Genomic DNA, 22,980 nt, shown 5'->3' with positions numbered 1-22,980 from the left:
TGAGAGGGAAGAGAGAGACTGCGGACCCTTTCCCCACCAGCCCGAGAAGGCCCTCGAGGTCTACGACGAGGCCTACAGAAAGAACCCACACGACGCATCCCTGATCAGCAGGATTGGGCAAGCTTACGTGAAGACTCACCAGTACACCAAGGTCAGGCTGGGCTGGGGTGAGAAGGGGTGGGGAGGGCCGGCCCAGCAGGGAAGATGGAGGAGGGTGCATGGGTGGGAGGCGGGGTGGGAGGGGAGAGCCCGCTGAACGGGGTGCCAAGGGGAGGACTCAGCAACTCCCCACCACCCCCCACCACCTGCCGAGGCTAAGGCTCGGGCCCTGAGCCAGGAGGGAGGCCTTTGCACCTGAGGCTTCTGTGATCTGGAGGGGCACACAGGCGCGGTGGCTGCGGCGGGGAGTGGGGCGGTGTGCACACGCTGTGAGGTGCTCGCGAGTAAAACCAGACTTGATGCCAATATTTCCTGTGTGCACTAAGGCGATTAATTATTATGAGGCTGCCCAGAAGATTAGCGGACAGGACTTTCTGTGCTGCGATCTGGCTGAACTGCTCCTGAAGTTAAAGAAGTTCAACAAAGCAGAAAAAGTTTTGAAGCAGGCACTGGATCATGACTTTAGTGAGTCAGCATCCTCACTCCCCTAGCCTTCGAGCAGACAGACTGCCCCCGGCCCGCACCCTCTTCTCCTGCAGAATGGGGCAGGGGACGGGCACTGGTTGGGGCTCTGAACCCAGCCTCCATCCTCCCCCATGCCCCGCTTCCCAGGGGCCAGAAAACACTACTTTGAGTTTCCATTTTGCAGTCAAAGACATCCCATCCTTGATGAATGATGTCAAGTGCTTGCTTTTGCTGGCAAAGGTTTACAAGAGCCATAAGAAAGAAGATGTGATGGACACTTTGAACAAGGTAATTGACAAGTAGACTCAAGCTCTTTATCTGCCATTTCCTGATGGGAGCTGAAGATAGGATAGGACTGCGGGTCTGGAAGGCTCCAGGCCTGGTCCTCAAAAGAGGATCTAGGTTACACCTCCGACCTCCACCTTGCATTTATCCCCCCAGCCTTGCTCTCTTATTGATTGTGCACGGAAGTGCTCTAAGCCCGCCTGGGCTGGGCTGGAGAATGCAGGGCATAAGACAGTGCCTTTGTCCTCTAGGATGCTTGTGGTGATAATAATAGATAATGCCAGCAGGCTCCCATGCATTGAATGCTCTGTGCTGAGTTCTGTACTAGGCTTTTTGCTTTCTTATTTAATTCTCACAGTAGCCCTTTGAGCTAAGCACTGTGACATTCCTATTTAACAGATAAGACTCAAAGAGTTTAAGAAATGTACCCAAAGTCATACTGCTAGTAAGTGGTAGAGCTGAGATTTGAACCAGGTTTGGCTTGTCCCAGCCCAAAGTCTCCTGCTGGGAGACTCCTGGCCATTCTTTCCACTCCTTCACTCTTTCTACCCGAGGGTATGGCCTGGCACTTGCCCCTGGGGTGTATTCTGTGGTTGTAGAACATCTCGGACTGCTTGAGGTGACTTATCCCCTTGTTCCCCTCTGGATTTCCATTCCTCAGTCTGGCCCTTAGGGAACCCGGGGCTGATCTGTGCCCACTTCCCGAAACTTAACCCTGGCATCCTCATTTCCTCTTGCCCCAATGCTCTCTGGTTAACTCACTTGATCACTGTATGTCATGGACATTTGTGGGGGCCGCCTCAAGTTCCCAGCAGGGCAGTATTCAGAACAAATGCACCCATCAAAACACAGCCTGCGTTGAATACCTACGGTGTGCTTGTCCTAGCCTGTAGGACAGCTGAAGCAAATTAGACACAGTGAGTACCAAGGTGTGATGGAAACAGGTAAACAAGTCAAGTACAATAGAGTGTTTTGTTTGAGTGCCTTTGCTTCTGCTCCTGCCCCAGAGGCAGTGCCAGTTCACCTCCTGGGTACTCAGCCAGTGGCCCTGCCTGTCCAGAGCGACCCAGATTTGCTCAAGGGCACTTGAGATGCCCTTGCTAAGACAGCTGGCCCTGAGTTGAGAGCTTGGGGATTTGCTGTGAATTGGCCTGAGATCTGGCACATCAGGCTCTGGGTTTCTGATGCAGAGTTTACTGCTTTCCCAAGGCCATGGACCTCCAGTCTCGGATCCTGAAGCGTGTTCCCCTGGAGCAACCAGAAATGATCCCCTCCCAGAAGCAACTGGCAGCCTCCATCTGCATCCACTTTGGGGAGTACTACCTGGCAGAGAAGGAGTATGCCAAGGCAGTGCAGTCTTACAAAGATGCCCTCTCCTACTCACCCATTGACAATAAGGTGGGGATTGAAATAAGGTGGGTCCTCAAGAGCGAGACCCTCTTCCTTCTCTTGGGCCGCGAAGCCTCGCAGAGCTCCCTGACTAGGGACGGAGGCCAGTTCCTTCTCTGTGCCTCCCTGCAAGGGGCACAGACCCCTGGTGCCGGGGGGGCCTGCTCCAGTTGACCCCAGGGCCCTCACCCACCACAGCCCTCGGAGCAAGACTGGAAGCCTCGCTTTGTTTTTTTTGTTTGTTTGTTAATATTTATTTATTTTATTTGGCTGCACCAGGTCTTAGTTGCCACATGCGGGTTCTTAGTTGCGGCATGCATGCGGGATCTAGTTCCCTGACCAGGGATCGAACCCGGGCTCCCTGCTTTGGGAGCACGGAGCCTTAACCATTGGACCACCAGGGAAGTCCCCTGGAAGCCTCGCTTTGGACAGCCACTTGTGGAGGGTGGAGCAGGGAAGGTGTTGCTGAAAGGTGCTGCAAGTCTGCCCTTTTCAGGTCCCCCTTGCAGATGGAGAGACAATGAGAGTGTGGCTGCTGGGGGCTCTTTGGGCATGAAGCCCAGGCTAAGCTTCCAAGGAGGTTTAAAGTCTTGTGAGAGGTGTGGCTTCAGATAGGGAATGGTGGCTGGAGTTCACAGGCGGAGGGTAGATGAAGAGCCTAGTGACAGACCCATTCATTTATTTAATATGCTCTCATTTAACAGATTCCCAATATGTGCAAGCCAGGTACTGAGCTAGGCCCTGGAGATGCAGTGGGGCAAGACACGGTCTCTGCCCATAGACTGCCCTCAGGCATGGGGTACAGACAAGTACACATGCAGTTCTCATACCATGTGATACCCGCATGGGGCTCAGTACACCGCGGGAGCTCAGAAGAGGGGTACCTGTCCCGGTGTCTGGGGCACAGAGGGCTTCCCAGAGGAGATTAGGTTGGAGCTGAAGCTGAAGGATGAGTATGAGTAAACCAGGCCCCACCTCTCAGCGGTTAGTTAGTAAAAGGCACGGTGTGACTAGAGTATTGGGTGGGAGAAGGGGAAAGCCAGAGACACCATCCCAGGGGATCAGAGACATATTTTGAAGGAAGGGCTGATAGAACTTCGGTGTGAGAGAACGAGGCATCGGTCCCTGAGCTTTCCCATGATGTGCACTGGTTAGTTATTGTATCTGGTCTTGTCCAGGTGGTGCTGGAACTGGCACGGCTCTACGGGCTGCAGGGCCACCTGGACTTGTGCGAGCAGCACTGCGCCATCCTCCTGCAGACCGAGAAGAACCATGAGACAGCCTCCGTGGTAAGAGGCTCTGGGCCCTCTTCCCTGCCTTCCCCAGGGTCCCTGCGACCGCATGCGGGCTGCTTGCTAACCCCGTAACCCCAGGTGCCCAGCTGACCCGGCCCTGAGGGGCTGTCGGGCAGCAGGACTCAGCACTGGACCCGCTGCCCTTTGGATGGGAGGGGCGGGCTGGCAGCAGGGGGCAGCAGCGACCTCCCGGCCCAATCTGAGGGGAGGTGGTGAGGCTGATTCACTCTGGGGGAAACCACACCCAACTGTTGAAGGCAGGGGTGGGACAGGTTCCTGGGGCTTCGGGAAGTGTGTGGGAAGAGCCACCCCCAGTCCTGCCGCTCTCCACCCTGTCACCCAGACCACCTTCAGGGCCGCCCCAGCAGAGGTGGGGAGCCCCCATTCCACCTCGCTGCCTGGAGCTGGTAGTTCTCAGATGGGGGTGGAGGGCCTAGCTCCTCGCATGTCTACCTCCAGCCTTTCCTTCCTACTTCCATCCTTGCCCCCCGCTCCCCCACCCCAGGCTGCCCCGCCTTCTCGGCTTCTCCCGTGGCAGCTTCTCCCAGAGCCCAGAGAGGCTACCTCGGAAATCCCCCCCAACTTCCCTCCTTACCCACCCCGTTCCCACGACAGCCTCCCCGCCATGCCCATGCAAGCTGCTGTCCCAGCATCGCGTGTTTTCTGATAGATGATGGCTGACCTGATGTTTAGAAAACAGAAATACGAAGCTGCCATCAACCTCTACCACCAAGTCCTGGAGAAAGCGCCAGGTAACTGCCTGCATCGAGCCTACCCACTGAGACTGCCTGTGTCGGTTCCCACCAAGCGAGGGCTGCTCTCCCCCCAGAAGGGTGGGCCCTCTCCCCTCCTTCCGGACTGGGCAGAGGAAGCCCCCTCCTCTCTGATTGTTCCCAGAGAGGCAGGAAACTGATAAAGGCCCAGTGGAACGTGCTGGCCCTTCCCGAGTCCAAGGGGCCAGTTCCTGGTCTCAGGCAGGGCAGTGCTTGGCACTGGACCCAAGACAGCCTGTCTATCCCCAAATCACAGACACTGGGGCTCAACATAAGTCCCCTTTTGAGGTCACAGCCACCTAGAGGTAGCTAGAAATTCTCCCCTGACGTGTAGCTCCATTCCCACTCACTGCAACATAAAACCACTGCTTCTTGCTGGGGAAGGGGCCAGACACGAGGCTCAGGGTAGAGCCCCAGCCAGGCCCACACCAGAGTCACCCAGCAATCACAGCTATTAGGAGTTCGGGTCCTGGAGCCAGACTGTCTAGGTCTGAATCCTGGTCCTCTGTTTACGAGCTTTGTAACCTTTGGCAGATTACTTAACTTCTTTGTGTCTCAGTCTCCTCATCTGTAAATGGGAACAATAAGAGTACCTACTTTATTGTGTCTCAGTGGAGACCAGTGGAGACACTGGAGCCACTGGGTTGCCCCTGCTCAGCCCAGACGGGTAGTGTTTCCTGGTCCTCCCTGCCTTTCCCTGCCTGATTCAGCTATTGGTTATCACAGCCTGAAGGTTTCTGCTCTCTTGTTTTAGACAATTTTCCTGTGTTGAACAAACTAATCGATCTGCTACGAAGAAGTGGCAAACTTGAGGACGCCCCTGCCTTCTTTGAATTGGCCAAGAAGGTGTCCAGCCGGGTGCCTTTAGAGCCAGGGTTCAACTACTGCAGAGGCATCTACTGCTGGTGGGTTGGGGTGGGTGTGTTGGCAGTTATGTGCAGGAGGTTGTCCCTAACGGACATGCTGGCGTTTGCTAGGGAAGCAGAAATTCAGCTTCCAGATCAGGAAGCAGGGAGACCAGCGATCCTGCCCCTGCATTGTGCAGATTCACAGAGTGACCCCTGTGTGTCCCTGTACTCCTCGGGCCTCAAGTTTCCCTGTCTGATTCTTGGTGTTTCTCTCCTCCACTATAGGCACATAGGGCAACCCAACGAAGCCCTGAAGTTCCTAAACAAAGCACGCAAGGACAGCACTTGGGGCCAGAGCGCCACCTACTACATGGTGCAAATCTGTCTGAACCCAGACAATGAGATCGTGGGTGGAGAGGCTTTCGAGAACCTGGTGACTGAGAGCAAGTGAGGGCCCGGCTGGCTGGCAAGGGCAGGGGTGGGACCTGGGGGAAGGCAGAGAGAGCCCGCGGCCTCTGGGTCAAGGCCAGGCGAGGGCCAGGCTGTCAGGCCAGTGCCCTCTGCCCTCCGGCTTGGCATCTGATGCCCGCGGCTCCACTGACAGGAAGGAGTTGGAGCAGCACGGCGTGCGCACTGCTGAGAAGCTGCTGCGGGAGTTCTACCCGCACTCGGCCTGGGGCCAGACCCAGCTGCGGCTGCTGCAGAGCCTGTGCCTGCTGGCCACCAGGGAGAAGGCTAACGTGGAGGCGGCGCTGGGCACCTTCACTGAGATGGCCCAGGCCGAGGTGCACCAGCTGCCCACTGGGTGGACAGGCGGTGGGGGGAGGCCGAGGGCGGGGCGAGGCAACACCTGCTTCCCACCCTCTCAGAAGGACAGCATTCCCGCCCTGCTGGCCATGGCACAGGCCTACTCGCTGCTGAAGCAGGTCCCCAAAGCACGCACGCAGCTGAAGCGTCTGGCCAAGGCCCCATGGACGCTGGCCGAGGCCGAGGACCTGGAGAAGAGCTGGCTCCTGCTGGCCGACATCTACTGCCAGGGCGGCAAGTTCGACCTGGCCTCGGAGCTGCTGCGGCGCTGCATGCAGTACAACAAGGCAAGGGGCGCACGGCTGTCGGGGCAGGGTCGGGGGAGGGGCACATGGGCTTTGGGGGCCGAGATGCGGGGGTAGGAAGGAGATGAGAAGAGGCGGGACAAGAGGGTTCCTGTGGACCACAGAGCAGGATGGGAACACGGAGCAAGGCAAGAGGAGGTGCACAGTGTCTGGGAGGGGGGAACTTGGAATGGGGAGGAGAGATGGGAAGGGTTCATGAGGTCGAGGGGCAGCGTGCAGGGAGGGTTTGGTGGGGCTGGGAGGGGCATTTGCCGGTCAGGGCAGGAGGGCTGCGGAGGAAGGGGTCCTGTCAGAGTGGGCACAGTTGAGAAGAGGGTACACAGTTCACTCCTCGCCAAGGTGGGCGGTGCTGCTGGAGTCCCTGAGTGGTTTGGGTGAATGCACCCACCGCCCATCCCTTGCCCCAACCGGGATGGGATGTGGCTTCCCCTACACAGAGGCTCTGACCGGCTTTCCCTGCAGTCCTGCTGCAAGGCCTACGAGTACATGGGCTTCATCATGGAGAGAGAACAGTCGTACAAGGACGCAGCCACCAACTATGAGCTGGCCTGGAAGTACAGCCATCATGCCAACCCTGCCAGCGGTAAGGCAGCCAGGCAGGCGTGCGTGGGTGCTGGGCCGGAGGACCAACAAACTCACCCCGCAACACAAGGCCTATGTTCTGGCTGTTGTGGGAACCAGAGGGGTTCTCAGGTCGTCGGACTGCCACCCATTGTCTGCATTCTCCCTGCCCCTGGATAGGCTTCAAACTCGCTTTCAACTACTTGAAGGACAAGAGATTCGTGGAGGCCATCGAAGTCTGCCACGATGTAAGCCCCCGACAGTGGTGGGGGGCTTGCTGCAGTGGCGGGGAGCCCTGCCTGGTGCTTCACACCCTTTCTCTCTCGGTCCCAGGTCCTCAAGGAGCACCCCAACTACCCCAGAATCAGAGAAGAAATTTTGGAAAAGGCCCAAGGGTCTCTGAGGCCCTAGCTGTGGTCAGTGGGAGCCAGGGTGGGTGGAAACTATCAACCTACAGAAGTTTCATGGAGGGGGTGGGAAATGGGTCAGTGGAGAAGAGAGTCAGAAAATGACATATTCTTCCCATTTCTATATTGTGTGTGGTTTATTTGAATCATGCCTAATCTGGTCTGAGGGACGTCCCAAAGCTTTATCTTTTTAAGGCACGAGAAGCAATTTTGCTCTGGGGAAGAAAGTTATCAACCAGCTTAGCTTCCACTGAGCTCACTGGGCAACTTCTAATGGGCTCCGCTTTTATCCCAGACTCAGAGGCCAAAGGGGAGCAAAGAGGTGGTTTAAAAAATACCCTACAGCTATTTTAATATTTTTATGTTGGCCCGTACAAGCCTCTCTTCTCCTGTCTGGTCCCCGGAATCCTGGATTAAAGAAGCAACTGCTCCTCTCTGCCAAGCTGCCTGCTGCGTCCTCCCTGGCAGGGGCCCAAACAGGCCCACTCTGTCCATGCATTCTGCCTCCCCCTCCCCAAGTCTTCAGCTGGCGTCTGCCGGTCCTTACCAATTTGGGACAAACCCTGATTACTCTTGCCTCTGGCAGGAAAATACATCCCAAGTAAAACTAGCTCCTACTTCATCTTTAGTAAAAGACAGTGACCAACTAATTCATCCTCGAGGAACCCTTTTAACACCTCAGGGGACAAAAGCAGGGGTCCCTGTGTAGATGAATAGTGTTAATTGTAACTGGCAAGAGGGTGACAGAGGTCACCTTTGGTGTGCTCCCAATACCTCTCTTCCTGTTTTGCAGGATGGCAGTAATGGGCCAGTCTGACCTCAGGGGAAGGAACTCTGAACTGGGAGTCAGGAGGCCTAGAATCTCCCTGTGTGACCTTCCCCTCTGGGTACGTGTCCCCATCTGTGGCAGGAAATTAGACTAGATCTCTGTGTTCCCAAATCATGGTACAAATCCCTGCTAATGATACACAGCAAACGTTTGAAAGTTTAATAACTATGTGTTTAAGTATCATCCTTATAGAAAAAATAGTACAACAAACTCATGAATTTGTGGGTGCTGTTACGTAGAATGGTTCTAACTTTTAAGCATATTGATGCAATTGATATAAAGTAAAATACTTAGTATGAGTAGAATGCAGATATGGCAAAGTTTTCAAGATAAGTTGTCCAGTGACTAAGGTTTGGGAACAGCAAACGGGTAAAGGTCCCTTCTAGAACAGCCTAAGTCATCCCTAATGGCTGCGAGCCTTGTCTTTATAACATATTGCTGATCTCGTGCATGGCCTTTTGGTATGAGTCAGTGATCTGGAATGTTTTCCCCAGGTTACCACCATCCTTCCTATGGGAAGCCAGCTGCCTTTATTATGATCTGCTTTACAACCTAGTTTCTTGGGGTGGATTATGTTGAGAAAAAAACCCAAGTGACCCTGGGGCCCTAGATGGGGAGTGGGTAGGCTCAGTCCAGCCATGGGCTGTGGCCACGGGATAGGAGCCTGCAGGGGCTTCCAGCCAGAGTATTGGAGCTGTCGGGGGCTGCCACCCAGACCCCCAGGCTGGCCAGAGCAGAGCCTCAGGACCCTTGGAGAGACCCAGGTTTTGGATCATGCGTGCTGGAGCAATCTCTACAATAGGGCTCCCAGGGATCAGTGAGAGGGGCCACGAGACAACTTGATGCACCAGAATACTCCACCCTGAGACGCCTAAGACCTGGCTGTCCCTGCCTAAGCTGGTACCAGGGACAGGCGGCCCCACCATAGCCCAGACTCCAAGCCATGAGTTCTCTAACGGCCGCTCCACTGACGACATGACCACATGACTATGTCTACACATATCCTGAGGCAAGCGATAGATACCTAAAGGGTGACAGAACTGGCAAAAAAAAGAGGATAAAACATACAGAAATAGAGCAGACACATGAAAACAGAATGGGAAGTCAGACACGCACCCGAGGCTTACATGTTCCAGGCACTCCTCTGAGCACTGGGTGCGTATAACTGAGCAAGCTTGTGAGGTAAGCAGTGTTATTATTTGGACAATACGGGGGACACCCAGGCACAGAGAGGGGAAGTAATTTGCATAAGTCACCTCACTAGTTAGTATAAGAGCTGGGATTCGAACCCTGGGACTCTGGGTCTGTGCTCTTAACCAGTAAGCTGTAGAGGAAATAAGGGGTTCCCAGCATAGGCAGAGAATTAGAGCAAGAAAAGGGAGACCCAAATCAGGTCTTTTTGGTGACCCCTCCTAGCATTTGTATAAATCATTATTATTCCTAGAGGGGAGGTCAACCTTGCTCCTCAGGCCCCCAGACTGGGGCCTCCTGGGGCAGGGTGCAGCCTGCTCTTCTGGCCTTTGGCCCAACCTGCTAGGGACAGGTCAGACAGGTCTGGCTGGTGCAGATGGATGAGGTTCTGCAGCTTCTGGTGCTCAGGTCCCCAAGGACCTCAGCCACTCAGTCCCACATAAGGCCTGCACCAGCCATATCCCACTGCCCGCTTCACCCTCGAGGCCAGGCCCCAGCTCAGTACGGGTGAGTGGGAAGAAGTAAGCCCACACCCATCCCACACAGACAGCCCTGTCCCAGAAGACTGCCCTGCTGCTCCCCACCACCATCCAGGTGACCACTGGAGATGGCTTCATCCAAGGAGAAAACTGCTCCATCGGCCCGGCCTGCCTCTTCTCACTGGCTTCCTGTCTCTGAGTTGACTGGCTGGCATGGAAAGAGGCCCAGTGTCCCCCACTTCTATCCCCAACACAGCCTCAATGTCCATACTGCCCAGCAGGGCCTGCCTCCCCCTCCCCCTCCCTCCTCACTGCCACCTGAGGGTGTACCTGTGCTCCTGGTCCCACAAATGTGCTCCCAGATCCACAAACACAGACCACACCGAAAAATAGAGCCTCTTTATTGGTACCTGTAAGCGCAGGTACAAGGTGTTCCCACAAGCTCGCAGGCTGGCAAGGCCTCCTAGGCAAGAGGGCAGGCCCAGAGCCTGGGCTTCTTGGCACAGACACAGAAAAATGAATAAATTACAGTTCTAATACTCAGGGACAATATAGAAACCATGATGCGACATTCAACATCTGCAAACAAAGGGCATGAAAGCCATAAGGAGCCACCCCTCTCCCCTGGCCGACTGGCCTTAGGGTACAGGCAGGTGGACCAGGCTGGAGTGCGTGCCTGGAAAGCCCTGAGTGGTCAGGGGCGTGCTACAGGCCCTGGGGCAGCCCCTTGCCCTCTCTGGGCCTCCTGCTTCCCCCTCCTACATTGATGGGCTTGGAATAAAAGCTGCAGCCTTTGGGGAGGGGGAAGATGGGGCAGAGGACAGGAAGGAGAGGGGGCTGTGTGGGGCAGAAGAGGGTTTTGGTCACGGTTGGTCAGCCCAGCCCCTCCCCCTGCCCAGATGCTGTCCCAGGCCAGCCCCGGCTTGCTCAGCCAGCCGGAGCAGGGCAGCTGCCACATTAGACAGAGGGCTCAAATCCATGCCTGGTCTACACCAAAGCCCCGGCAAGGGCAGGGCTGCAGGACTAAAAGGCAAAGGGACTCGCAGGGGTCTGTGCCCCACCCCAACCCTAGCATTGCCTGCCAGCCACCTAGTCTCCAAATAAATTATGGAAATAAATTATAGTCTTCACAGTCCAGAGAATTCAGCCACCCATGAGTCTAGGGCTCAGGGTGGCAGAAGAAGCCTTAAGAAGTGGCTGATTTCAGCCCTGTGTGGCTGTCTTTGGGCTTAGGAACATCATGCAAGACCGAAAAGGAGTCTGCAAAGCTCCAGGGGAGCCACATTTCTTCCTGCTCCTGGCACGGCCATGGAAGTGGAAGAGAGGGTGTGGGCATATGGGGGACCAGGCGGCTGAAAGGGGAAGTGCCCCCCCGTCCCGCTTCAGCACAGAAGGTTACAAAAATAAATAAATAAATCCAGAGTGTTGCATGAAAATTAGGAGTGCCCACATGGGAGCCAGCCAATGGGAGACCGTTACATACAGGCAGACCTCAGGGAGCCCCCAATTACAACGAAGCAGCAACAGGGCTCTTGGGGCTGGGAAAAGGCACCCTAACCCTCACACAGACACAGGCTCCACCAGCGACGCTGGGGCAGTGTCCTCAAACAACTGGCCGTCCATGAAGAGAGCCAGGGCCTCGGCGGCTGGCTCAGACAAGCCCATGATGGACTCCAGGAAGCACGTGCTGGCGTCCCCAGGGGGAGAAAAGGCAGGCAGGGCGAAGTGGGCCGCCTCGAGGTTGTCTAGGCTATCAGACACCTTTTGGGAAGTGTAGTGGGGCCCCAGACTATAGTCTGGCAGGGCCTGGAGCAGCTTGAAGGAGTCACAGGAGGACAAGCTCAGGTCCACTGAGCTGCTCTGGCCGGCATCCGTGATGGCTGGCACCAGGGGGCCGGGGAGGCTGCCTTCCCCCAAGCTTTCAAGGCCACTATTGAGGAGGCAGCTGGCATCCAGGTTGGCGTTTTCATCCAGGATGCCTGACGCGAGGCTGGAGCTGGAATAGCTGTGGGTCCAGCTGGCCAGGCCAGTGGGGTCACCGGTACCAAAGATGTCAGCTGGGTGGAAGCAGCTGAGGTTGTCCAGGCTGCCCACACCCCCTTCCTCCTCCTCCTCCCCGTCTCCACCCAGGTCAGAGTCACTGAAGCTCAGGATCCGAGCCAGGCTGTCATCGTCCACTCCCGGCTGGAAGCCGGGGCCAGGCAGGGCCGGGTGGGCAGAGCCACTGGGTGCCTCGCTGCTGCTCGATGCTGTGGACGAATCGGTCATGTCGCTGCTGCAGCTGTTGTCTCCCAGCTCGCTGCTCACGGGGGGCTTGGCCAGTGGGAACGTGGGGGCCAGGACCTGCTCGCTGGGGCTGAATGTGGCACCCTGGGCCGGGGCCTCCAGCTCCCCAAGGCTCTCGGCCCCCTGCTCCAGCTGCAGGCGGGTGAGCGTGTGAATGAAATGGGTCTGAACTCGCGCCTGATTAAATTCCACACGGCCCTTAGGGTTCTCACAGCCCTCTCTGCAGCAACCACAGGGGAACGCTGTGTGGTCCATCTGCAAAGAAAGCAGAGGTGCAGGTGAGGATCCAGCGGAGCCCGGAGAAGGCCCTGACTCAGGCTCGCCTTCCCAGCCCCGCCTGGCTCCCGTACCTGGCACTTGATGCCCGCCAGGCTACAGCTGCAGGTCTCAGGGTCACAGACCCTGTCACAGCGACAGCCACAGTCCTCCCGGGACTGGCGCAGGGCCTGCAGCTCTCGCTTCTCCTCGCGATCGATCCTCCGCACGCCCGAGGCCCGCAGCAGAGCCCGCCGCTTCCGGGCTGGGTAGGGCTGGAGGAAGGTCATTTCTTCCAACTGGCCACCTGCCACGGCCACTGCCAAATCCTCCTCCACAGAGGCATCATCTATGGTGTCCACTGTAAGCGGCAGGCTGGCCTCCGTCTTGGGTATCCCAGCCTCCAAAAGCTGTGTCCAGAGAAGAGAGGAGGGACTTGAGAGGCAGACACGGATGCAGTTTCTGGCAGCATCGGTCACTTGATAAATACCCCCCTGCCACGTGCTTACTCTCTCTGGGCTGGGCACTGTGGATGCCATAGTGAATGGGACAGCCAAGAAAACACCCTTAGGGCGTTTGCAAACAGGTTTCGTATTCATGTTATTCCCCAGTTCGTGGACAAACCCCCTCCCCCAGACAGATACACCGACCCCCCCCTGTCCCATCCACTCCCCCTTCCCAGTGAGGTCAGGCATATTCAGGCACCACGTCCCCAGCCCTGCAGCAAACAGGAGACCTTCTATACCCATCTGCCTGTAGAGAATTTGGCAGCAAACCCTGATCAGGCCAATCACAGCCCCACAGGCCTCCCACAAACACAACAAGCAAATCGGCATCCACCCTGACACCTGTCCCCCCAAGGCTAGGACTTCAAAGCAACTCCTAGGGCGAGGGCCATGCAGAGGGTCTCCCCACCTTCCATCTCAGCGCCTCCAGCTTCTCCTCCTTCAAGCGTAGGCGCAGCTTCTCTTGCCGTGCCCGGGCTTGCTCCTGCGTAAACTCGGCCAGGGAGAAGCGGCGGTAGGCACTGTGGCGGGAGGCCATACCCAGGGTGCAGCCGCCGCGGCTGGGCACACTGGTGAAGCCCTGGCACCGAGGGAAGTAGAAGACAGTGATGCCATCGAAGGCTACCCGGCCTGGGCGCTTCCGGGGGGCCCGCTTCAGGATGGACAGGGCTGGAAGGCAGGCAGAGGAGGGGCGGGCATTAGTTCTCTGTGAGGCAGGGCCTAACCCCCAGGAGGTGATGCTGAACCCTCTCTCCTCACACCCCTCACACCCCAAAAAAGAAATGGATCTGAGCCTAGGAGCCGGCCTGGCCGAGACTGGAGCTGGTAAAATGCAACATCACCCTATGTCAACACTGGCTCATTGTTATTTACCAGTCCAAATGAGAGCATTAAATATCTTTCCCATCCTTAGTAGCCATTTACAGTTCCCCTGCACAGTTTTCTATAGTTCTTTTTTTTTTTTTTTTTTTTTTTTTAGCGGGGGGGCGGTGAGTGCCATGCAGCATGCGGGATCTTAGTTTCCTGACCAGGGATGGAACCCGTGCCCCCTGCAGTGGAAGCACGGAGTCTTAACCACTGGGCCACCAGGGAAGTCCCTCTATAGTTCTTAAAAAATTTATTTGTAGGAGCTTTTTGTATATACTCAATATTAGACATTAATCATCTAACCTATCTGTGCAAATATTTTAGTCCTTTTTTTTAACATCTTTATTGGAGTATAGTTGCTTTACAATGTTGTGTTAGTTTCTGCTAGTCCTTTATTTTTGCTTGTGGGCTTTTACGAAATAATTTCTAAGGTTTATATAATCAAAAGTATATTAAAAAAAAAAAAGTATATTGAGCTCTTCCTTTATAGCTTCCGTATTTTGCAACAAGCTCAGAAAGGTCTACCCTTTATAAGTTATTAAGTATGTTGATTAGTAAGCTATGTATTGGCATATTCGATATATATATTGGTATATTATTGATTTTTATTAGGTTGAACCATAAGAAGTTACCATGAAATAATCAAATCTTAGCAATTCCATATATTTAAACTTAATATATTAATTTTGTACCCAGCTACCTGAGGGAATTCCCTTCTAATAGGTTTTCTGTATACATATTCTTGAATTTATCATGTAGTCGAACACCTGCAAATCGTGGCAATTTTGCCTGTCCCAATCCAGTATATTTCTCATTCTCTTTGCTAACTGAATTGTCTAGCACTTCCTGAACAATGTCAACTAACAGTGGTGACAGACAGTGTCCTCATCTTGTTCCTGACTAAGTGGGACTGCTTCCAGTATTTCCTCATTAATTGTAATGCCAGGTTTTAGGTTGAGACATATATTTTTTTATCATTTAAGGTAGAATTTACTTATTCTTATCATACAGAGGGTGTTATCTGGAAGGAATATTACATGTTATCAAATATTCTTTCAGTATCTACAGCGGCTCTTATATTTTTCCTCCTCTGACATAGTCATTTGGTAAACTATATTGATTAGATTTTATAGTATTAAACCACCCTTGTATTTCCAAAGTAAACCCATAGTAGTTTAGTCAGTTAATGTACTGTTAGATTCTATCTGGTAAAAATTATACTTTCTCATGTATAAGGTACAGATATGCATATAGTACATAAATAGACATATCTGTGGTATTAAGACATCATGGTGGGGAGGATCAGGAAGAAAATGTCTCAATGGGCTCCTTGGGGTTTGGGGTGCAATAATGAAAAATAAGGTTGAGAAACACTGCTCTAGGGCCATCTTTGTCAGTTTGGAATCAGACTTACGCAAGCTTGAAAAAATAACTGGGAAAAAACCTTTTCACTGCGTTCAGGCAAAGCCAAACAGCGTTTTGCTAGGCGAGGGACCGGCCTGACAGGCCCCTCAGCACAGAAGCGTGGGGTGTGGGACTCGGGCAGTTCAGCTGGTAGAGGATAGGGAGCCAGCTGGAGAAACAAAACAGGAACTGAGGGACAGAGCTGGGCGGGAAGGCCCCAGGGCCACTGAGGAGCCCTGCCCTGAACATGATGACTTATAAGCTGGAGAGTCCCAAGGTTAAAGGTGAATGTAGCTGGACCCAAGTGCCTCTGGACAGGGGGCATTCCCGAGTGACCCCTGTAGGACAGGAAGTGGATGAGGTGGGGAGTCAAGTAGGGAAGCTAAAGCCATGGGGACACGACCTCCAGAGGCCAGAACGACTTCATCAGGGCCCCCCAATTTCATCTTCAGGAAGGAAAGAGGGGTGTAATGCGTTCCCAGGGTGAAGGGACTCACGGGTGAAACTTCGGGGGCCACAGAAGTTGCGGTCAGGCAAGGGCATCTGATCCCAGGGGACTTCCTCATCCGAGTCCCAAGACGGGGAGGCCGAAGAGCTCGGGGAGCAGGAGGGAGAGTGGCGGCCCGAGGAGGACAAAGAGGAGGAGGACGAGCAGAGTGAGGAGGAGTCCTCATCCAGCTGGTCAAACTTCCTCTTCAGCAGCCCGGTCATGGTGGTGAGGGGTACACTGGGGTCTGGGCACAGACAGCCTGGAACAGGAAGGGGAAAGCTCTAGATGGCAGGCCTGAGGGCGGAGGTGGGCACCCAGCCCTGGTCATCACCTCTCCCACCCACCCTCCAAGGCAACCCAGGCCCTCCCCGAGGAGCCCTACGTGCCAGGGCCACATCTCTAGTAGGCTTCTTTGCACCAGACGGAGCACTGAGATCCAAACCCTCGTCCTGTCCCTTACAGACTCCCGCCACCTCTGCCCCAAAGCCCTCCTGGGACAGCACCGGGCACCTTCCCCTCTACCTCCTGTAACCCACCTACACGCACGCACACGCCAGACCGACAGATGGACCGACAGACCTCAGCCTGGCCACGCTCATTCCCCGGCAGGAATCCTGGGGCTGACTCACTGGCTGGGTGATTCACACAGCTGCATCTGTGTGCCTTTGTGTGTGTGAGGCTGGGCGCACGCCGACAGCCTGCACGGCCCTCGTACAGTGGCTCCTCCTCCTCCTCCTGCCCCTAGCACACCCACAGACACGCCACCCGCACACCCCAGCAACGGGCCCTCGTTAGGGGCCAGGCTGACCAGGACTCAGGGAACAGCATGGCTTTGACACCAGCCCCGATTTCCAGCGTCCAACTTCCCTGTGATGGAGCTGCTCGGACTCTCCCTTAGAAACCCCCGCCCACAAGAGAAGTCCCCGGCCTCCAGGCCTGACTGGGGCCAGAGCCACCTGGGCTTTTTGTCTCTTTAGCATCTCCTGTTTGATCTTCAAAATTCACCTTCATCTTGCCTTCCACTCCAATATCTAACCCTGTTTGTTTGAAATAACTTCCTAGGGAAATTATTTTCTCCCCTTAAAAAAAAAACAACCCTCTTCTAGTAAAACTGACCGGCCAAGACGACGCTCTCCCGTCCGTAGCTGGGTGACTTGGAGCACCCCAGGATACACTGCTCGCTGTGTCTCCCCTTTAAGGGTCTCAGCCCTCCACAGGAGTGCAACCAGAGATTCCCACAGCTTGGCTGGCCTCAACCGAGTGGAGGGCACTTGGGGCTCCTTCCCTTAAATGCTGCAGCAAATAACAACCCCTTCCACTGCTTGGGAATCCCCAAAGGATTCGGTCCTTAGGGCTGAGCCCAGCTACCTTGTCTCTCTGTGCCTCCTGAGCACTCAGGGCTGGGCCCCAGGAGGTCACCAGGAGGAAGGGGAAACGATGCAGAGGCCCCAGTGCTGGGGAGCCCCTCCCCCACTGCCATCACAGGAAATGAGAGTGAACAGGAAAAACCAACCAGAAGGCTGGCGATCTCCCCTACTCAGGTGTCGTTTCTAAACACCCCTATCCCCGTTTGCCTAGCCTTCCACAAAGTCTGTGGATCCCAGACCCAGGCAGTATGCCGTCAACCAAGTTGCTAGATGAAATTCATCCCAGGGACAGCCTCTCCCCACAGGCACATGAGCAGCAAGAGAAGCTCCCCGACTTGCCAACCCTCCAACAACAACGGTCCCAGGGAAGGAGGACGCACAGGTGTTTCCGGGGGCTTCTCGGCAAACAGTTTCTCAGGCTTGGCACCACCCCCCACCCCCCAGGGTCAAACCACAAACACAACCCAGCTCTCAGCTGACCTGAAGGCTCTCACAGGAGATGCGGGAACTCATGGCCCAGAGGCAGGCATACACACACATATACACAAGCAGACAGAGCACAGAGGCACCCAGACACAGAAACACACAAGGACAAACCACAACCCACGCATCTTGTCCCCAGCACAATCCCGTTGGGAGACCCCATCCTTTCCCAAACTCCAGATGCTGTCTACAGGGTGCTGAATGCTGTCCTAATCACACATCTAAGCCTGAGATTCCCCCAAACCAAAGGCTCACTTGGTCTCTCTGCCTGGCCATCCCTTAGAAACAAAATTCTGCAGGCCCCAAATCGAACCCCTTGTCTCTGTTCCCCACCCCCCATGCCATCTGTTCCTCTTCCTGTGTTCCCTATCTTAGTAACAGCACCGCCACCCACCCACTTACTCAAGCCAGAAACCTGCAGTCATCCTCAACTTCTTCCTGTCTCCCTCCATCCACATCCAGTCACCCAGTCCTGGAAGTACACATTAGTTCATTTAAGCCACACAAGGCCAGGCACAGACTTGGTAGGTATCACGGAGGCCACCCAGCATAGTGTTAAGAAAACCTTGGCTCCAGAACCAGACTGCTTACATTCGAACCCTGTCTTGGCTATCAGTTGGCTGGGTGACCCTGGGCAAGTTCCTTAACTTCTCTGTGTCTTCAATTCTTTGTCTTACAACCTCACAGGGATGGGAAGTTTATGTGAATCATTACATGTCAGGTTCTTAGAACAGTGGTAAATGCTTGGTGAATGTGTCATTCTACACTGAGAAAAAAAGAAAGAGCTCCTGGATACACACAACACAGATGGATCTCACTGATATCATGTTGAGTGACGGAAGCCAGACACAAGATTACATGTGAATGAAGTTCAAGAAAAGGCAAACCCAATCAGTGATGATACAATTCAGAATCGTGGTTATCCAGCAAGTGGGAAGGGCATGCACTGGGGACAGTCATGAGGGAATTTTCCCGGGGCGGGAGGGGGGGGGGCGGGGTCGTGGGTGAGGGGTGTCTAGAAATATTCTATGTTGATCTGGGTGGTGGTTCCATGAGTGTCTAAAACATCTCACTGTACACATAAGATTCATATACTTTGTGCACTTTACGTATGTCACCTTCAATTCTGTAAGTCTGTTACCCCTATGTCTCTGTTCCACTGCTACTACCCATGTCCCCTGCCTCTGTTTCTGCCCTCTGCCCGCAGCCACTCTTTACCCTACAGCTAGAGTGATCTTATTAAACTGCGTGTTTATCTACTGCCACCCCCATGCAGAAAATCATTCCCTAAGGGGAGCCCTTAGGATCAAGTCCACAATTCCCCAAGTCCACAAAGAGGCTGATAAAGGCCTGGCTGCTGCCTCCCCTCCAGATTCATCATGCAAGACTCTCCCCAGCCCCCTCACTTTATACTCCAGCTGAACTTGCAGTTGCCCAAATGGCCATGACCTGCTCACCTCCTGGCCTTTGCACAAGCTGGAACCCAGCCTCACTCCCCTTTAGAAGTCATCTCCAAGAAGGCCTCCCTGAAACCCTCACTCCTCCCCACTACATGCTTCTCTGGGCTCCCGTGGGCTCTGGGATTCCCCCATCGCAGCCCTTACGGGCCCTTCCTGCAATGGTCTCACTGCTCATCTCCCTCATGCCAGGCTGAAGGCCTCTCGGCCTGATCGGCACTGTGCCTGTGCCTGGAATAGAGTCTGGCACAGAGAAGCCTCCTGAGGACCATCAGAGGTAGGCAGCTGACGCTGCAGATCAGGTATACACAGGGAAACAATTTAGGCACATGAGGTCACGGGGGCCCACTGGTCAGTGTGCCCTCCTCCTGCTCCTGTCACAGTTAGTTGGAGGGGAGGACGTGCCCATCCCCCAACCTGTGCCTGAGCGTTTGAGCAAGAATAGCACCCAGAAGGGGGTAGCTCTGAGAGCAGAAAAAGGAAGCTCAGGCTGCAGGCAGGTGCCAACACAGGCATCTCAGGAGGTTCCCCAAGAGTAAACAAATAGAAGGAGTGTTAAGGAAGCAGGTTCAAGCCAGACACCCTGGCTCTGCCTCAGGGATGTCTACAGACTGGGAGCTTAAGGTGAGGGGGTTATAAACTCCAAGGCTGCAGACAGGGAAACGGGGACACAGGAAAGCTACAGCCCGTGGTGCAGGTTCTAATGATGAGCACCCAGCAAAATCTGCAGACCTGGAAATGGGAAATCATCTCCTCCCTGACACTGGGGAGGTGGAAGAGCCCCTGGCTCTTGTGCTCCGCCGCCCGACCTAGGGATCCAGAGGCTGAGAGAGGCAGAGACAGATGAGACAAAAAGACTCAGCCAGAGACAGGAGAGGCCAAGTCAGAAAAGGAATGAAAGATAGTGAAAGAGTCCAAGAAAAGTGTCAGACAGTGAGTCAGAGGGTGGGGGAGGGGCCCTCAGCAGCTACCCAGGAATCAAGATCCTGACCGTGGCACCGTTCCCAGGGTGAGCACAGCCCCCTCCGAGGGTCCTGGAGGAAGGAAAAGCAATTCCCAGGAGCCTGCTCAGACAGAAATACCACACCCCCAAGGAGCCCCGGAGACAGGCCCTGAATCGAAGAGAACCAGGCTTCTTCCGGGATCTGCCTGGGCCCTGAGAATCAGGCCGCCCTGCCGTCACCACCCACAGAAGCTGACAGCCCAGGAGGAGGAGGGGCGCCTCCCCACCCTACTAGCCACAACTATCTACACACTCAGGCCACACCATGTGAGCCAAGGGAAGGCCACCTCACCCTGGATACCAGGCAAACAAAGGCTGTTTGGGGGCAGGAATCCCCAGGCCTCTGAAAAGTCACACCAACTCCTCTTCGACCACAGCTGTCCCAATGCCCTGGCCCCCAGTGAGAGCTGGTATTGAGAAGGGGGCAACTTCAGCTGCCTCCACCCTCCTTCAGGAATTTGAAGAATGTCCTTTAACCTCAGAGCCCCAGGCCTTGGCCAGGCCAGGCCAGCTCCCCCCAGTACCTGGGGTCAGATGACCTCGGATCCTCAGGAACTACTTACTGGCAGAAGGAGAGAGCACCTCTGAGCACCTCAGGCCCCCATGGGGACTGGCTAGAAAGGCAGCCAAGGCAGCCCAGAGAGGGCAGGCAGGAAGCCTTGGCACACCCCTCCCCCACCCATCCCTCCAAGTGATCCCCGGGAGAGGGGACAGTTCATCAGCCTTGGCCTCCAGGGCCTGGCACTGGGGAGGTGCCAAACGTTTGCTGGCTACATGAGGCAATTGCTCCTGCAGAAAGGAAACTGCACCTGACAGAGACTGCTTCTTCCACCTAAGCAAGGCCCCCTTCACTCTCATTCATTCATTCCTTCAACAAATATTTATGGAGCACCTAAGACATGAAAAGCACCCTGTCACACACCTGGGCATACAGGGAGCAAGACACAGACCAGTGCTGCCCCCTTGAAGTTTTGAGTTTAGTGGGGAGGAGTATAATGAGTTACAAACCGTGCTGAGTGGTAGGATGGAGGGTGAGAGGGGTACAGCTGGGGGTGAAGACAGATCTCTTGGAGTAAAGGATGGGATGTAGGAAAAGCTCTAGAGAGAGAGGGGAGCACAGGAAGCGGGAGGGACTTGAAGAGGAAGAGGCAGAGAGATGAGGGGGAAGGGACGGCCTGGGAGGGGGCTTCAGGAGCCAGGGAGCCAGGGCAGACAGGGCAGGCTTTAGCCTGAGGGCACAGGAAGCCACAGAAGGGTTGAAGTAGGGAGTGACAATACCAGATTTGCATTTTAAAAAGATGGCTCAGCAAGGGACAGAAGGGGGTGTGACCGGTTGGACCAAGCTGCCAGAGCTAGGTGAGAGATGACAGGCCAAAGGCTTAGGAGAAAGGGGAAGGGAACCCGGTGACCTCTGGAGGTGGGGACCAAAGAAGGCAGTGATGATGAGGATTTGGGGGTAAGCTATGAGTTCCGCTCTAGAGGACTGTGAGACATCTGAGTGGAGGTGTCGAGTGGGCAGTGGAGCCCGGGAGGGACCCCCTTGTGTCAGGAGTGTGGGCTGTGTGTGACTGTGCCAGGGAGCAGGAGTGACTAAGTGTGTGACGGCTGCTGTAGTGTGGGCATCTCAACAGTGCCGTGCCGGTGTAAGGGCCCCCGGGAGGGGAAACTGAGGACCTGTAGGAAGTACGTGCTGGGGAGGGAGCCGTGCGTGGGGGAAGCCTACATGTGCCCGCGGGTGGCCGGTGTAGCTGCGCCCATGACTCACAGCGGTGGCCTCTGCGTGTGACGGTGACTGACAAACAGGTGAGCGTACGACACAATCCCTCCTCCTCCCTCCCTCCCGGGGTCCGTGACTCACGGAGCCTCACTCCACTCTCACCCCTCCACTCCCTCCCTGACTGACGCCGGGCACTCGCCGCAGCCCCGGCACCCGCCCCCGGGGGGAGCCCGAGGAGGAAGGCGACAAATGTCACCTGCTCCGGCCATGCGAGGAACTTCTGAAAAGTTCTCAGGCAACTGGGTCAAAAGGGAACTCACCCGCGGACGCGCGCCCGTGGCCAGCCCGCCGCCAGCGCGCAACCACGGGGCAGCCACCCGCCCCGCGCTCGGGGCGCCGGGACCTCTTGGGGTCCCGGCACCGGGGCGGGGAGGGGGAGCGGACAACCTGAGACTGTCGCCTCCCGGTCTCCCGACCCGGACTCCGGCCGTGGCGTGCCGTCCGGGGCCGGGCTGTCCCCGCCCCGGCACCCGCTCAAAGTGGCGGGGGGCAAACGGCAGGGTCCGGGAAGCAGCGCGTCCCGTGCGGGACACCCCTCCTCAAGGTCCCGTCGCCCGGCCCGGAGCCCACGGTGCTGACCTGCGATCCGGACGCTCGCCAAGGGCAACGCCGCGACCCTCGTCCTGGCCGGGAACGCCCCCTGCGCTGCGACCCCGCGCTTGCTCGCTCGCTCGCTCGGTGGGCAGCCGTCGGCCCAGCAGCCCCTCGCTCTGCGCGTCCGGCAGCGGCGGCGGCGGCGGGAGACTGGCTGCGCCCGGCCCCGCCCGCAGCTCCGCCCTCCTCGTCAGTGGAAAACTCCGGGGCTCACGGCGCTGACGCACGCCGGGCCTCCCGCCCGCCGCCCCGCCCAGCCCCGCCCCGTGGCACCGCCCCCACCCCTGCCCCGGAGGCACCGCACCTCCCGGCCCGAGCCAACTTAGCGGCCGCGGGCCTCCCTGTGGACTCTGACCCGGCGCCAGCGCCGCGGGCGCTCTCGGCCCCCAGCCTCTCCCGCGCCCCTTCGCCGCCCTACCCCGGGCCCTCTCCCGCATGCGTTCTGGGAGTCTCTGACACTCCCGGCAGGCCGAGCAGGTCGGGAAGATCCCCACCTCTACTCGCGGCCCCCGTTTACAGATCGGTACACTGAGGCCCGGAGCAGCGCGGAGCGTCCGTCAGGCCACCCGGCGGTGGCAGAGCCCAGGCCTCCTACACGCCCTAACCGCCACCGAGCCCGAGGCAGTTTACTATAATCCCATCAAACGTTCCTTCCTCTGCCCCCTTCCTACCCCCCACCCCCAGATCGCCTGGAAAGT

The 22,980-nt window shown here is 56.1% G+C and overlaps 2 protein-coding genes across 3 annotated transcripts in view; one reads left to right on the top strand and one right to left on the bottom strand.

The window, feature by feature from the left end:
• Positions 1–7,969, top strand: part of TTC21A (tetratricopeptide repeat domain 21A) — a 30,156-nt gene extending 22,187 nt beyond the window's left edge. The window contains exons 17-29 of the mRNA XM_029243404.1: positions 41–151; positions 486–624; positions 809–912; positions 2,119–2,307; positions 3,477–3,587; positions 4,264–4,345; positions 5,121–5,271; positions 5,500–5,661; positions 5,819–5,999; positions 6,084–6,308; positions 6,789–6,909; positions 7,068–7,135; positions 7,221–7,969. Of these exons, the coding sequence (XP_029099237.1) occupies positions 41–151; positions 486–624; positions 809–912; positions 2,119–2,307; positions 3,477–3,587; positions 4,264–4,345; positions 5,121–5,271; positions 5,500–5,661; positions 5,819–5,999; positions 6,084–6,308; positions 6,789–6,909; positions 7,068–7,135; positions 7,221–7,298 (1,722 nt within the window). The 3' untranslated portion in view covers positions 7,299–7,969. The remainder of the gene's footprint in view (positions 1–40; positions 152–485; positions 625–808; positions 913–2,118; positions 2,308–3,476; positions 3,588–4,263; positions 4,346–5,120; positions 5,272–5,499; positions 5,662–5,818; positions 6,000–6,083; positions 6,309–6,788; positions 6,910–7,067; positions 7,136–7,220) is intronic.
• Positions 7,970–10,178: 2,209 nt separating this feature from the next.
• On the bottom strand, positions 10,179–22,451 carry CSRNP1 (cysteine and serine rich nuclear protein 1). Of its 2 annotated transcripts, none has more exons than XM_029243402.1 (5): positions 22,268–22,451; positions 15,609–15,860; positions 13,250–13,509; positions 12,430–12,744; positions 10,179–12,334 (listed from the first exon to the last, which is right to left on the bottom strand). In XM_029243402.1, the coding sequence occupies exons 2-5, from the start codon at positions 15,820–15,822 to the stop codon at positions 11,354–11,356; spliced, it is 1,770 nt and encodes a 589-aa protein (XP_029099235.1). In that variant the 5' UTR covers positions 15,823–15,860; positions 22,268–22,451; the 3' UTR covers positions 10,179–11,353. The 2 variants fall into 2 exon arrangements, with proteins under 2 accessions (XP_029099235.1, XP_029099236.1); XM_029243403.1 differs by lacking the exon at positions 22,268–22,451 and adding an exon at positions 16,718–18,383 and having other exon boundaries at positions 10,182–12,334.
• Between the last annotated feature and the right edge of the window lie 529 nt (positions 22,452–22,980).

The sequence above is a fragment of the Monodon monoceros genome, unplaced genomic scaffold, assembly GCF_005190385.1.
Source record: "Monodon monoceros isolate NGI ecotype Baffin Bay Population unplaced genomic scaffold, NGI_Narwhal_1 Super_Scaffold_3, whole genome shotgun sequence".
Classification (NCBI taxonomy): Eukaryota; Metazoa; Chordata; class Mammalia; order Artiodactyla; family Monodontidae; genus Monodon; species Monodon monoceros.
Note: the sequence above shows the minus strand (reverse complement) of the source record. Positions and strands in the feature narration are given on the sequence as shown.